Source organism: Dasypus novemcinctus, chromosome 8 (genome assembly GCF_030445035.2).
Source record: "Dasypus novemcinctus isolate mDasNov1 chromosome 8, mDasNov1.1.hap2, whole genome shotgun sequence".
NCBI lineage: Eukaryota > Metazoa > Chordata > Mammalia > Cingulata > Dasypodidae > Dasypus > Dasypus novemcinctus.
The window spans coordinates 70,855,437-70,871,345 of NC_080680.1; the positions used below are offsets into that span (position 1 = coordinate 70,855,437).

Consider the following 15,909-nt stretch of genomic DNA (forward strand, 5'->3'; position numbering starts at 1 on the left):
TATCTTGCTTTACATAATGGTCTACTGAAAATGGGTTACTTTAGTATTAAATAAGCGTCAATGAATTTTTTTAAATGGTCAAACCACTGAATAAAATGACAGAATACATAAAAGGAGCATTATATTCCATGTTCATTGAGTGCACTGTGAACAAAAATAGCTGGTTATGCAAGAATAGAAATAATATTAAATTGATTTTGAAAGTTTTATACATTAAAAATAGACAGCATTAGACAACCAGCAAGATGGTGGCAGAGTAAGGAGCTCCTAGAGTCAGCTCCTGCTACAGGGCAGTTAGTAAACAGCCAGAGTAATCTGGAGCTAGCTGAAGCACTTGTTTGGGGGCTCCAGGAGACCAGAAGAGCATCCTGTCACATCCTTGAAGAAATGGAAGGAGGAGATTGTGCATCTGCAGAAAAGATTCCTAAGTAGAGTGCTCTGGGCCTCGGAGGCCTATGCACATCCTCCACTGGAGGCACAAGCCACCTTGGGAGCTGTTCCACAGCTGGAATTGAAAGGTCCACTTCCCAAAAATGGGGGAGGAAGAGAAGGTTGGGCACAAACTTCACCTACTGATGAGTAAATTCAGTGGGCTAAAGTATAATACTGAGAACAGCTAAAGTTTGAGCCTGTCCAAATCAGAAAGAGGCCGGTAGCCACCATCTCAACTCTGTGCCTGGCACGAGCGGAAGCAGGGTGGACTGAAAATCACAGTGCTGGTGGGGATCAGCTTTTTTCCATCCAGATCAGACTGCAGGAACAGCCTAAGTTCCAGCACCACCTCTGGGAGGGAGGAATCTGGGGGGATCCACGAGAGCCTCTCTGGGAAATTACCAGGCAAGCTGCAAAGACCATTGATTGTCCTACTTTGGCAGTGCAAGCTGCCCCAGGAGCTATTCAGTGACTGGAATTAGAAGCTCCATTTCCCAAAAACAGGGGAGGAGGAGATGGTTGGCCACTGATTTTGGCTACTGATTAGCAGACTTGGCTGGCTAAGGTATAACCATAGGAACAGCTAGGGTGTGAATCTGTCCAAGTCAGAAACAGGCCGGTGGGCGCCATTTTGACTCCGCTCCCAGCATGAAGGAAAGCCAGGACCAGAAATCACAGAGATGGTAGAAACCAGTTTCTTTCACCCAGATAGGCCTGCAGCCCTAACCTAGGCTTCAGTTCCACCTTTGGCAGGGAGAAGCCTGGTTGGCCCTGCACCAGCCTAACCAGGTAACAGCAGGTACCTTTGGCTGGCACAGATTGAATAATCAAGAGTCAACTGGGGCAAGTGCAGTCATCTTGCACCTGCACTGCACAGACTGCTGTCCACACCTACAGCTCCATCCCCACCCTGGGCAGGAGAGAAAGGGACATGAAGCCTCATCAGTCTGTCTGGGCCACTACAGTCTAGGCCTGCTGACTTAGATTATTCCACACACTCTGTCCTTACCTCTGGCAAAGGAGAAAGTTGGGAGAAGCTTCATTGGTTCCTGGGGCAATGAGGGCAGCTTGAACCTCCACAGCTTATAGGACCAACTTTGGCTCCTACTGCACAACCAGCAAGGAAGAAAGGGCAGGAAGCCCTAAACTAGAGAGAAACACTGTGCCCAGAATAAATACTTTAGTAAGCCAGATGCCAAGATACCAACAAAAAGTTACAATTCACACCAAGAAACAGGAAGATAAGCCTCCAGAGGATATAAAGGAGTTGAGACAAATAATCATAGATATTCAAACAAATCTCCTTAATAAATTCAAAGAGATGGCCAAAGAGATTAAGGATATTAAGAAGGCACTGATCTTATGGGAATGAAAGGTAAAATAAATTAAAATTTTAAAAAGCACTGGAATCATATAATAGCAGATTTGAGGAGGCAGAAAAAAGGACTGGGGAGCTTGAATAAAAGGTCTGAAAGTGAACATACAAAAGAACAAATGAAGAATGGAAAAAATTGAACAAGGTCTCAGGGAACTTAAAAGCCAGCAACAGATGTGCAAACATACATGTCATGGTTGTCCTAGAAGGAGAAGAGAAGGGAAAGGGGGCAGAAGGAATGTTTGAAGAAATAATGGTAGAAAATTTCCTAACCCTACTTAAGGACATAGACATCCATGTCCAAGAAGCAGATCTGAAAAAATCCAAATAGACCAACCCTGAAACATATAATCATCAGAATATCAAATGGCAAAGACAAAGAGGAAAGCAATGCATTACATATAAGGGATACCCAATCAAATTAAATGCTGATTTCTCAACAGAAACAATGAAGGCAAGAAGATAATGGTATGATATACTTAAGATACTACAAGAGAAAACCTTCCAGCCAAGAATCTTATATCTGTCAAGATTGTCTTTCAAAAATGAGGGTGAGATTAGAATATTCACAGATAAACAGAAACTGAGAGAATTCTAACCAAGAGACCAGATTTTCGGGAAATGCTAAAAGGTGTGCAAGAGCCTGAAAAGAAGACAGGAGAGAAAGGACTAAAATAGAGTCTAGAAATGAAGATTATATCAATAAAAGTAAATAGAAGTGTCAAAAGAGTGGAAAAAATAAAATATGACAGATAAAATTAAAAGAGGAATAAACTTAATCAACGGTGTAAAGCACTTGTATTCAGAAAACTGCAACTCAATGTTAAATCAAAAGAGGCCTAAATAACTGGAAGAATATTCCATGCTCACCGACTGGAAGACTAACTATCATAAAGACATCATTTCTACTCAAATTGACATACAGATTCAATGCAATCCCAATAAAAATTCCACCAGCATTTTTTTTAACTAAAAACACGATTATCAAATTTGTTTGAAAGGGTAAGGGGTCCTGAATAGCCAGAAACATCTTAAAAAGGAAAAGTGAACTCTCATCTCCAGAGCTTAAATTACCTAGCTATAATAGGTGGGAGGGAGGGGCAACATACAAACATGGGAGAGTGCCAGAAGTTCGTTGAGAACTAAATGTTGAGTAAAACGTATCAAAGTATAAATAGGAGGGTCACCTGGTTAGGACGCTCAGGGGGTATGGTCTGATGCGGGACGGACTCCGGAGGGAATAGCTGAAGGCTCATTTTGCCAAAGTGGGTTCTACCATTGGGTGGGGTGGACCCATATCCTGGGGAAGACTAATGCCGTCGAATAGAGAAAACGGTATCTCTCGTGAGAAAGGACGGCTCCCAGGGCATTAGATTGGCAGGCGTTGTGGGCCCTAAGGGGAGGGGAAAATGGACGTGCAATGGATAGAACATAGGTAAATAAGGGGGCAAAAGAGGAGTTATGTGAGAGTACATGAGGATGAATATAAAACAGCTAATATTACACCAAAAACGTATAGGGGACGACAGACTAATAATGAAAACCATAAGACAAAACATAGGATAACTAAAAAATTTAGAAAACTGTACAACCTAAAGTATGGACCACATAGTAAGCACAAATGTTACCTTGTTTGAAAACTATAGTTTCGGAATCTGTACATCAGTTTCAGGAAATATGATATGAATAAGTTAAAACATTATTGCTGTGGAAGGGAAAAGGTTTTATGGTGGATCTGGGGAAATACTGTATATTGTATATATGAATTTTGGTGATCTAAGACTCTTCTGAAGCTGACATTATGTTGGGATTCACTTTACGGGAAGTTTCGGATCACAGAGTGGTTCAACAATGGCAGCGGAGGAATACTGATATGTGATGTTATTGACAGGATATATATGGTTGACAGGGAGTTATACAGGGCATATGCCCAGGGTATATGGCAATGTCTATATATACTCATAGTGGAAACAATTAAAAACAACAGCTGGGGGGGTACTGGGCTCCTGGCCGGGGGGTCACTGTTGTGGGCCCTGGGAGAGCAGCGGCAATCCTCCAGGTGCAACGGCAAGAACCAGGAAGGAAGGAGGGCCCAACAGTGGGCTCTTGATACTAATGGCTACACTTTTGAGCCTATGCACCTGCAATAAGAACAAGGCCTAGAGTAGCATTGTGCCTGGGGGTTTCCTCCTGACAGCCTTCATGTTACTCAAATGTGGCCACTCTCACAGCCAAACTCAGCGTGTAGATGTGATGCATTCCCCCCAGCGTGGGACACGACACCCGGGGATGAGCCTCCCTGGCACCGAGGGATCACTACCACATACTAGCTGAAGAAGCAACTAGAAAATGACCTTGAATTAAAGATTCAATGCGGAACAGCAGAATATACCTGTCTACATATAATAACATGACTTCAGGAAGCGGTTTGACCTAATGTAAGGGGGAAATGGAAAGGAGAAATGAGATTATAAGGCTGTGAGTCTCTAAAAAAGAGTCTGGAGGTTGTCAGAAGGAATACCCCTATGTACAACTGAACAGAGTCTAAGAGACAGATAAGGTAGATACAACCCCAGGTATTGGTTCTTTTGAGGGATAAAGAGACCCACAGGTTCTATGGTCATGGCAGAAGGGGTTCACTGCCATGACAGATGGCCCTTCTTTGGAGCTGGTGTTTCTGCGTGATGGAAATGGACTCAGAGGGGATCTCTTTTCACAAGACTTGCATGCTACTTTATTGGAATTGTAGTTGGTGCTGAGTTTAAGATATATGTAGGGGATTTGAATCTCTGGACTGATAATATGACACCCAGGCCCAGAGCCTCAACAGACTTCAGCTCCTACACTTTGACTTATTGGACTTACTCCACTCAGCTAACATGGAGTTGAAGAAGGTCAACCACCACAACATGGAGCCTAGAGTGTCTACAACTAGAAGCGGGAAGAGTGCATCCAGTACCCATGTGGAATCTAAGCCCTCACTTGACATAGGTGTGCAATGGACACAACCAATCCAATGTCCACAGAGGAAATGTGAAATGGGTGTGGGAACGGTAGCCATGGGGGCTGCTGGGTGTGGGGAACGGGAGGAAGAGATGAGATGTGGAGGCGTTTTCGGGACGTGGAGTTGTCCTGGATAGTGCTTCATGGACAATTACGGGACACTGTAGATCCCCCCAGGGCCCACTGGATGGAACGTGAGAGAGTCTGGGCTATGATGTGGACCATTGACTATGGGGTACAGTGATGCTCAGAGATGAACTTACCAGGTGCAATGGATGTATCATGATGATGGGAGAGAGTGTTGCTGTGGGGGGAGTGGGGGGTGGGGGCGGTGGGGTTGAATGGGACCTCATATATTTTTTTTAATGTAATTAAAAAATAATAATAATAAATAAATATTAAAAAAAAAATTACCTAGCTATAGTGGTAAAAACAGCATGGTACTGGCATAAAGACAAGACCTATAAACCAATGGAACCAAATTTACTGATCGGAAACAGACCCTCACATGTATGGTCAAATGATTTTTGACTGGCCTGTCAAACCCACATAGCTTGGGCAGAACAGTCCATTCAACAAATGGTGTTCAAAGAACTGGATATCCATAGCCAACAGAAGGAAAGAGGATCCCTTCCCACAACTTATCCAAAAATGAATTCAAAATGGATCAAAAACCTAAATATAAAAGAACCATAAAGCTTCTAGAAGAAATGGTAGGAAAATATCTTCAAGACCTGGTGGTAGGTGGTAGATTCTTAAAGAAGATAAGAAGAGGACTGAGATGGACTACTGATGTTTAATGTATGTAGAAGTTTTAATTAGCTTTAATGTAAAAGTGTGGTAATGTATAGAGTGGTTGGTGACAGTGAGTAGCAGCTAGTTTATAAATGGGGAGTGGCTGAAAATGGTAGTCTGTCAATGCTAACTGACAGAATGCTAGAGAATAATCTAGGAACTGAATAGCACAGTAAACCAAGAGGTGGATGAGAATTGTGGTTGACAGTACAGATGCAAAAGTGTCCCTTGTGAGCTAGAGCAAATGTACATCACTACTGCAGAGTGTTGGGAATGTGGAGAAGCAGGGGAGAAATACAACTAGAGTGACCTATGGACTGTGGTTAGCAGTAATAACGTAATATGCTTGCATCAGTGCCAAAGATGTACTGTGCTGATAATGGGGCAGTATGGAGAATGTGTCCCAAATGTACACTATGGACATGGTAACAATTAAATGATATTATTTTATCTGTAACAAATGTTCCACCACAGTGTGGTGTGTTGATAGATGGATGTTGCTTGGGAATTCTGTACATGTGCACAATTGTTTTTTAAGTTTACAACTTCTGTCGTAAAAAATATATTTAAAAAATAATAATAGTGTGGGTTGGGGGAAAAGTACATCAAATATAAGATAAGGACTATAATTAGTAGTAAGATTTTGACAATATTCTTTCATAATCTGTAACAAATGTGTCACAACAATACAAGGTGTTGGTGGAGGGCTGATGTATAGGTCCTCTGTATAATGTTATCTATGTTTGCTTTGGAAGTTCACAACTTTTACTATATACTTGTTTATATATGTTTATATATAAATGATATAAAGATAATAATAATAATAGGGTAGGTTGGGAAAAAATACTTTGGTTAGTAGTAATATTCTAACAATGCTCTTTAATTATTAATTTAAAATGTTTAACAATAATTCAAGATATTGGTGGTAGTGTGAGTTATGAGAGTATGATGCTATGTATGTTTGTTTTGTAAGTTCACAACTATTACTATGCACTTACTGTTTATGTATGTTTATGTGTGATATACTTCAATAAATTTTTTTTTAAATGAAAAAAAAATAGACAGCATTAGTTCATTTTTTAAAAAAGGCAATCATCTTTATTGAGCCTTCCCAGGATTTCTATTTCCTGATGTATCTGAGCTTCTTGCTTCTTGGGCAACTTCAAGCAAGATACTTAATATCTGGCTCAGATATTAACTATACTAATATTTATCTGGATTATAAGGGACATGTTCTACGTAAATGAATCTTCCACATAACCTGTTCATTCCTTTATACAACAAAAAATCTTATAATCAATTTTATAGACATTTTTCTAAGACTTTAGCTTTTTTCCTTTTTTCTTTAGCCATGTCCTACAGAGTTAGTCATAATATGGGCATGAATTATCATATCGCACAATGGTATTGCTGTACTTTGATCTAGGTTTTCTCACCTCTGATTGCTATCACTTAATGATACAATCAGTGTGAGTCCTGAAGATGGTCTATACTTTCCTATGTACAAGAGGCCTCAGCTTTGTGACATCTGGTCACTCTAGGTCTTTTGCTCTCCCTCTTTGCCTACATGGATTAAAAGCACAGCAAAATAGGCAGTTGACACTGGGAAGGGAGTTCTAAAGAGGTCTACTTCTAGATGCTTGCAAATGAGAGATGGAAAATGTCTTCCCTTAGAGAACAGCATTGGCTAATTTATACACTATGGTTTCTATTCCTTTCCCTTAGGAACTGGAATTAAACTGCCAATTCCAGCTCTGTCTAAATTTTATATGACACCCTTTCCTTCCCAGATTTTCAGCATACCCTCCACACTGCCTGCTTATTTGATTCAAAGAGTAAAAACAAAGGGAAGAAACCATAGCAGTGTTGTCCAATTACCTGAGATGTAAGAGGCCACTGTGAACTAAAAATATGACTTTGACTACATCATATGAAAATGATATGTGCATAGCAGATATTTATGTATATAATAAATATATGTAAATGAAATGAATGAGTGTATCAGAAGTAAAGTACAAAGAAATTTTGTCTTGCTATCTATGGGATTGACACAATAGGACTTTTGAAAAGCACTGGGAATTTTCATAACCATCATAAATATCTGTATACTCTAGAAGAGAACATACAAAATTAGAATTACAGAAAAATCTCGATTTTTATTCTCCCCACATATAAACAGAATGTACTATAATATTAATTACGCAACTTTTATTTTTCATTGTGCTAATAAGTATCAGTAACAGACTACAGTTTAAAAAAAAAATTCTGCCTAAATGAACTGATGACCTGCTTCTCCATGCCAAAAACGTTTCTATAACTCAAGTTGTAAGGAAACTATTCTAAGTCATCAAAGATTAGTTCCTTCCATAATAAGTAACAGAATTTTCTTGGCTTCAATAAAGTCATACTGCTCTAAATTTTACGAGGAAAAAAGAAGTAATATAAGTTGGCATTTGAACAATTAATGAAACGTATCTGTACTTTCAATTTTTCCTACCGGGGATGAGAAAAAACACATTTTAAAAGAGTAGCCCTTAATATCTGGACTCTAATAAATTACAAAATATTTATTTCTGCTAACTGGTTGAAGCATTATTTATGAATTCCAAAAATAGTTATTGGATTATGTTTGTAAACTGGTCTGTCAGAAGTATCACTTTTAATTGATTGAATTATGATTAGGACTTTGATTGTGCCAAGTCACCAGGGCACCGAGTCCCTGCCCCTTGGTGGGTGGGGGACTCACAGATAAAAGACATGGCAAAGCACAGAGTTGGGAGTTTTGATTTTGGAGCCCGGGTAGGAGACACACAGGAGAAGAACATAGAGGAATAGAGATGGCTCCTTAGACATGGCAGAAGCCCCAGAGAGAGAGACAGAACCATTCGCCCGATAGTCTACAGCTGGCCTTGTGGAGAAAACACAGCCACTGAACCTGGAGAGAAATGGAGCCCCAGGAAGAGTGGAACCCAAGGAGCCCGAAGTCTTGGCCGACATTGGCAGCCATCTTGCCCCAACACATGGCATTAGACTTTGGTGAGGGAAGTAGCTTACGCTTTATGGCATGGTAACTGTAGTTTCTACTCCAAATAAATACCCTTTATAAAAACCAACCAATCTCTGGTATTTTGCAAATGCACCCCTTTGGCTGACTAATATATTGGTAATATAAAAAAAGACTGATTTAGAGAAAATAATAAACAAAGTAGGAAGTAAAAAAGGACAAAATATCTCTGCAAAGACAGAAAAAAGTTATCCTATAAAATTAATCATTTTTCTCCCTATACAACCCAAAACTACCCAGTTAACATATCTCCAATATACTGCAGTTGATATGTAATAGAGATTACTGAACTAAAACTATTCAAGGTAACTTTCTGTTGGAATCTATCATTATACATTACTGAGTAGAATCCAGTATTTAATGGAGATGTTAAACTGAAGGAAGTACTCTTGACTTTTTTGATGTTAGACCAAATATAAACTACTTTCAGTTTCCCTACATGTAAAATGAAGGTGAGTTGGAACACTGAGAAAATTTATTAGTGGTAAAATACTTCTAATCTTCAGGTAAATGTTATACGCAATTAAGTACTTGATGCATACCTTGTTTTAACTCCAAACCTTCAGGTTGTTTGTTCTCTTTCAAGGACGCAGTAGAATCTATACAGATGTCTTGTCTGAGGAACGAAAGTAAAAAAATTTTTCAAAATTTTAAAATTACAGTAGATCAAATGACATCTACTGTTCAGGTTCCTATAAGTTAGACACTTGGGTAGACACACTGAATTCTTTTAAGTCCCCACTATTCTAAAAATTTAGTGCACTGTAGAAACTCAGAAATATATATATAACTGTAAGGAACAGCAACTATACTTACCACTTTAAGTAGCATACTTCTCTGTAAAAATCAAGGGGCAAAACCTAGAAGAAATTACCAAATGGAGGTAATTTCTTTTTCCTCCCCATACTCTACAGGCTAGCTGATGGACAAAACCACAATTACAGCAGTATCCAATAATTTTTCAAGTCCCACTGTTAAATTTAATGGGTACAATGGCATTCAAATTATTTAATATTCACCTAATCTCATTCCTCAACCACTTTCATGTCTGTCTGTGGGAAATACATATTTTATATGCAATATATATATGTAATCAAAGTAAATGGATTAACTGCAATATCATGCAAAAATGTTTCAATGCATCATGTTTTGCAACAGAGCTACAAACTAAACGTTTTATTTTAGAGGGTGTTACAGCATCCTCATATTAATGTAACAAATAGTGTTCAGAGAAAAAAATCAAGAATTAATTGCTAATACTCAAGTGAAAAAAGTGACTATTTTCTTTAAAAGTAGGTATTATATATTTTGAGAATTTTATGCACACCCTAACACTAGCACACTAGAAATATTTAGGAAACTGCCTTAGTCACAAATATTCAGTCAACAGTAACAAATTCCTCAAATAACCAAAGGAAAAAAAAAAAAGACTCATGATCATTCCATTCAATATATTGGCACTTATATCTTCTATATATTTATATATTTTGTTTAGTATTAAAACTTTAATAATACAAGCACAAACTTAAATACAGACTATAAGATGATTTGAGTTCAGTATTACGACACCTGAGAGACTTATAATTGAAATGCCTTGTTTTTTATACTTCTTTCTAATGTCATTCTATTGTCAGATTTTATTCTTTTGCCAGAACAAATGATTACCAAATCCCAAGAAGGATATCAACAATACTCCTTGGCAATTCAGTAACAGGTTAAATGTCAATAAGGTACATTAAGAGCTTTGCAAGGAAAAAAGTAAAAATTGTCATATATCAAGCCTTGCAGTCAAATTACATTTTGCCTCTTGGGAGCATTAACCTATTTCACACTACTTTCCTTTAGAGCAAATCTTTGATGCTATACAGCCTCAAATAATACTTAATTTTTCTTTCAAATACATACAATTAATTTATAAAGAAAAAAATTCAACAAAAACAATATCACCACTGAAAGGTAGCTAGGCATATATAATATTCTAAGGATACAACACCATCCAGGTAATTATCTACCTGAGAATGTATTGCCTAAATTATGAGGAAACACCAGACAAACCCAAGATAAAAATGAGGAATTTTCTACTAAAGAGCAGGGAAGACAGTTGTTTTGTTTTGTTAATGTTTATGTTATAAGACGAAGAAAGGCTGGGGAAATGTTCCAGGTTAAAGACTGCAAATGAGAGTAGCAGTTAAATGTAATAACTCACTTGAGACTACTGAACTTGAGGGGGAAATGTTATAAAGGATATTATTTTGTCAAATGATAAACTGAAAAGCAGATGGTAGATTAAAGGTTTTTTAACAATGTTAAATTTAATATAGTTGATAACTATATTGTGGTTATAAACTATAATACCTGTATCCTTAGGGAAAACACAATGCAGTATTTGGGGGAAAGTGCCATGTTATATGTAACTTATTCTCAAATGTGTCAGAAGGAACACACACACATAAAGAGAATGTATGCATTATTCTTTGGTAATTAAAGGTAAATCTTTGTAAAGGGTATATAAATGTTTCTTGTACTATTCTTATTCTTACAACATTTTAATAAATTTGAAATTATTTTCTAAAGACAAATATTTTAAAATTAATAATAATGCATAAAACTAGCCTCTCTGTGAAAGCCCCTGGAAGCTGCTTCAAATAAAATTTGGACCCTCCTATAAAGGCTATCTGCTTTTAGTGCCCAAAGTGGATTTTTATAACACAATCTTATAAGTTTGTTTGGTCAGGCTGCTGAAGGAAGTCTTGGAATAGAATTTCAGATGGTAGGTGTAGTATACCACCCTGTGGCTGAAAAGTGAAAAGCTAATGCTTTTACCTTAGTAGTATCCTGGGGAGTCAAATAAAGTCCCAGAAATAGTCTGAAAAAAATCTTTATTAGCTTATTTTTCCAAGATGTAGACTTTAAAATAATCATGTAAGTTCAGAGATATGTGATACAATTTAAAGGTCTTCATTATACATCATGAAAGGCAACATATTTCCAAAAAAAGGAAATGTCTTTTTTGGAAATATGGTCAAAAAGGAAAAGTTTATGAAAACTGAAGTACATACATGTGATGCATTTTTATTTCAATTTTTACAAAAATAAGAAATGGCTATCCTCCAGAGCATATGACAAACTAGGTGCCAGAGTTGGGAAAACTAAAGATTTTCTTAAATGGTATTTAAACATTTCTAGCAAATATTTTTAAACTAGTAAGAATTTTATACAATTAGAGAGAGAGGAAAGGAGAGGAGGAGAGGAGAGAGAGGGGGGAGGAAACATCCTAAACTGGTTTGGGTTAACAATCTTGCAATATCCTTGTGCTCCTTGCCATTTAAAGTCTCTTTTTATTTTTCTAATTCTCTTGCCCATATGCAAAGCAACTTAATTTACAAACTTGTCTTCGAACTACAAAAAATACCTATATCCTCTGGAGACATCCAGACACTATAGTCAAGGCTGATAGCTCAGGAGTTTGATGCCCTGCGAGGGGGCCCTACTTTGGAATTTATGCTCCCCAGTGTGACAGAGTTGGACTCAGTTAAGGTTTCCCTACAGATGGTTCTTCTGTCCTTCTATTTGAACCTGCAGTTAGCACTAGAATTGGTAGGTATACCTCCAAGAGACTTACATCTTTGGGCTGTCCATGTGCCAGGTGGGCCCGGAATCTCAATAGAGTTGCAATACCTACTCTCCAGTTCACTGGTCTCACCCTGGACAACTAACAAGGAAGTGATGATGGACAACCACCATACTAAGGAACCCAGGGAGTCTACAACTGCAAGTAAGCGAGTACCATCCATAGGCCTATGGGATGGAAGCCCTCTCTCACCTGGAGGTGGAGTGGACATCACCGTCCCAGAGTCCTCAAGATTGGGGAACAAACTATGGACTTAGACTTACTGGCATTCTACTATAGACTTACTGTGATTCCAGCAATGGAAGAAATTATGTCATTGATGTGGAGGCAGTGGTAACTGGAGGGTCTGAGGGCAGACAGAGGAAAAATCAGGTGTAATATGGAGGTGTTTTTGGGATTTGGGAACTGTCCTGAACGACACTGCAATGACAGATACAGGTCATTATAAATCTTGCCATAACAGAACTGGGTGGGAGAGAGTGTAAACTACAATGTAAACTGTAATCCATGCTTTGGAGCATTTGGCAATGCTCCAAAATGTGTCCAACAATTGCAATGACTGTACCACACTAATTAGGGATGTTGTTAATGTAGGAAAGTGTGGGAGACGTGGGGAGTGAAGCATGTGGGAATCCCCTATATTTTTTATGCAACATTTCTGTAATCTAAGTATCTTTAAAAAAATTAAAAAATTTTAAAAGCCCTATAGCTACTCCTGAGGTGTAAATTCTTAGCCCCATTTTCTTTTCCAGCCCCCAAATATAGTTATCCACTCTTAATCCTTTATTACAACTCAATGACTTTTTTTTTTTTTTAAATCAGAGTATACATCACGGGGATCTGTGGAAATTAAGAAGCATCATACATGTGAATTACAAAGGTTTGAAATATATCTCTATGCCAAACAAAAAGTCATTTTCTTGTATAAATGAAAAATACTGGAAAGATGCCTCAACAGAAGCACACACACACACACACACACACACAAAGGCCCAAAGACAGCCTAATTCTGTCATCAAAAGAAATTACACATATTTTCACATCATACTATGGTTGTCATTACAGATATCTGAAACATTACTTATGTTAATCAATATTTAAAGTTATAAAAATATCTAGAACTATTGCTAGATATTATTAATGTGTTAGTAAGAAATACACATATCACTTAATTGCAAATTATTTTAATATTAACCATTTCAATATAATTGAGTTCCTTTGTGATTCTATTTATGGATTTATTCATGGATTAAAAGATAAAACACAAAACATTATTTTGAAAGGGTCCACAGACATGTGACCTCAAAAGGGGCCCACACCATGAAAAAGGTTTAGAACCATCACTTCGGAGAAAGGAGAAGGATAGGAAGAATATCAGATAAGATGAATAAGTGAAGAGAGGCTTTTTCCCATTTTATACCTCTGTGTAATGTTTGATTAGTTATATACATATTACCTGTGCTTTCCCTGCCTTTCCCCAACAAGGGTTATCTTCAGGTTCATATTTTTCCTTACTGTGGAAGACTGAATAGTAGCTCCTCACTAGACACACGTTGTAATTTCTGGAACCTGTGAATATGTTATCCTATATAGTAAAAAGGACTTCGCAGATGTGATTAACGTCAGGATCCTAAAATGGGGAGATTATCCTGATGGGCCAAATATAATCACAATGGTCCTTGTAAGGACACAGAGAAGTCAAAGGCAAAGGAAAGTATCATGAAGAGAACAGAAACTGTGGTGATGGACTGTGAGGATGAAGGAAGAGACTACAAGCCAAGGAATTCAGGCAGTCACTAAAAGCTAAAAAATGCAAGGAAATGAATTTTCCCTTAGAGTCTGAGAAAGAAGAAGTCCTGCCAACACCTTCACTTTAACACAATGAAACTGATTTTGGGTTTCTGGCATCCAGATCTAAATGTGTACTAACTTTGAGGTAATTTGTTACAGCAGCAATAGGAAACTAATATACCTGGTGATTAAAAGTATTAATTAAAAAACTCCAGCTTTCAAGAAAATCAGGGAATACAGATTGGAACAAGTCAAAGAACACTATAAAGAATCAATCAGAAAAACTATGCAAGTGAGACATTCCATAGGACAACTTCCCCAGATCTCTCACCAATCAAGATCATCAATAATAAAAGAACTTTTGGGGATATCTGAGAAAATTTGAATATGAAATGAATATTATATGATATCAGGCAACTACTGTTAATATTAAGTGTTATAATGATATTATGGCTATTTGGGAAAATGTTCTTATTTTCTAGAAATGCAGACGTAAGTATTTAGAACGAAGTTAACTATAACTTTCTCTAAAATAGTTTCTTTAAAATATTAAATTCTTTAAAATATTAAAAAATAAAAGCAAATATGGAAAAATATAACAATTGTTAAATCTTAAAAAAAACTGATACAGTAGAAGTCTATTTATTCAACTCAGGCAGGTAACATTACCTAGCTAAAAAAAAAATTTTTAAACAAGGAAACATTTTTAAAAGTTTATTCATCAATCTTTGGATATGGGGCCATGGACTCACCTTTAGTATGAATCCACACAATACGGTTTTGTCTTGTCCTATTCATATAAATTACACTTATAAAGCATATATTCGCCATTTCTGATTTTGGCTTATTTAAAATGCAAAAATGTGAGTGTAAAAAGAAAACCCCTGTACTTATGCAATTTCCTTAATCTTTTATCATTGTTAATGTGTCCACAACTTTTTAATAACTCAACTTTGAGTGTTCCCAAAGTATTCAACTTATTCAATTCTACTTTATATATTAATATTTCAACTGTCTATATTTTTAAACTAAATTATATAATTATAATAATTGCACTGGAAACAAACATGTGCACTGATAAGCAAACAGTTCAAAGGGTGGGAGAAATGCACAGGCAGGTAAGAGACAGTTATTAACAATTAGATTAGCACACTGTGAACATCAGTGAATTTTTAAAAATGAAATGGAAAGGGCGATTAATATACAGACTCAGTTAAGTGATTATGAGTAGAGAAAAGGAAAAATACCTGCTGATCAACTAACCTGTGCTTGAGCAGCAGGATGAAGCAGTAAACTGACTGACAGAAAAAGTCAATAGACATAATAAAAGATTTAGGTTTCTGTATTCAAAATGGCAGATATTTTTTGTGTAGAGATCATATTGCTGGAGATCATATCTCTTGATTGGAATGAAGATCTGCTCTGGGACCTCTGAAAAGTTCACTCCCTTTCATTCTTAGTAATGTCCTAGAGATTCTGGGGAGGTGCCTATCTGCTTACCATTTAAAAGTGAGGATCTGCTTCAAAATAGGGAGGGAGAAGTTGGGGAGAGCAGTTATAAGCATGAATTGTATTACTCTCTTTTAAATAAGCTGAGATTTCCTATAATAAAAAAGTTAATTGGTAGAAAACAACCCCATAAATTCCAGATGGTTATGTGAGTTGGATGAACCAGAAATCAATTTCCCAAGTATATCATCTCCAACAATACCAGGTCTCAGGTCCACCTAAGACCGATTCTTATACCCACTGATAAAAATGGTTTAATTTTGTTCTGTAGATTTATGCTGCCCATAAATCCACTGTAAATTCCTTCAA

General features: G+C 37.1%; 1 protein-coding gene across 1 annotated transcript in view; it reads right to left on the bottom strand.

Annotated features, from left to right (window-relative positions):
- The window catches only part of CAAP1 (caspase activity and apoptosis inhibitor 1), a 78,592-nt gene that overhangs the window by 27,845 nt on the left and 34,838 nt on the right, over positions 1-15,909 (bottom strand). The window contains exon 5 of the mRNA XM_004447440.5: positions 9,212-9,285. Within this exon, the coding sequence (XP_004447497.1) occupies positions 9,212-9,285 (74 nt within the window). The remainder of the gene's footprint in view (positions 1-9,211; positions 9,286-15,909) is intronic.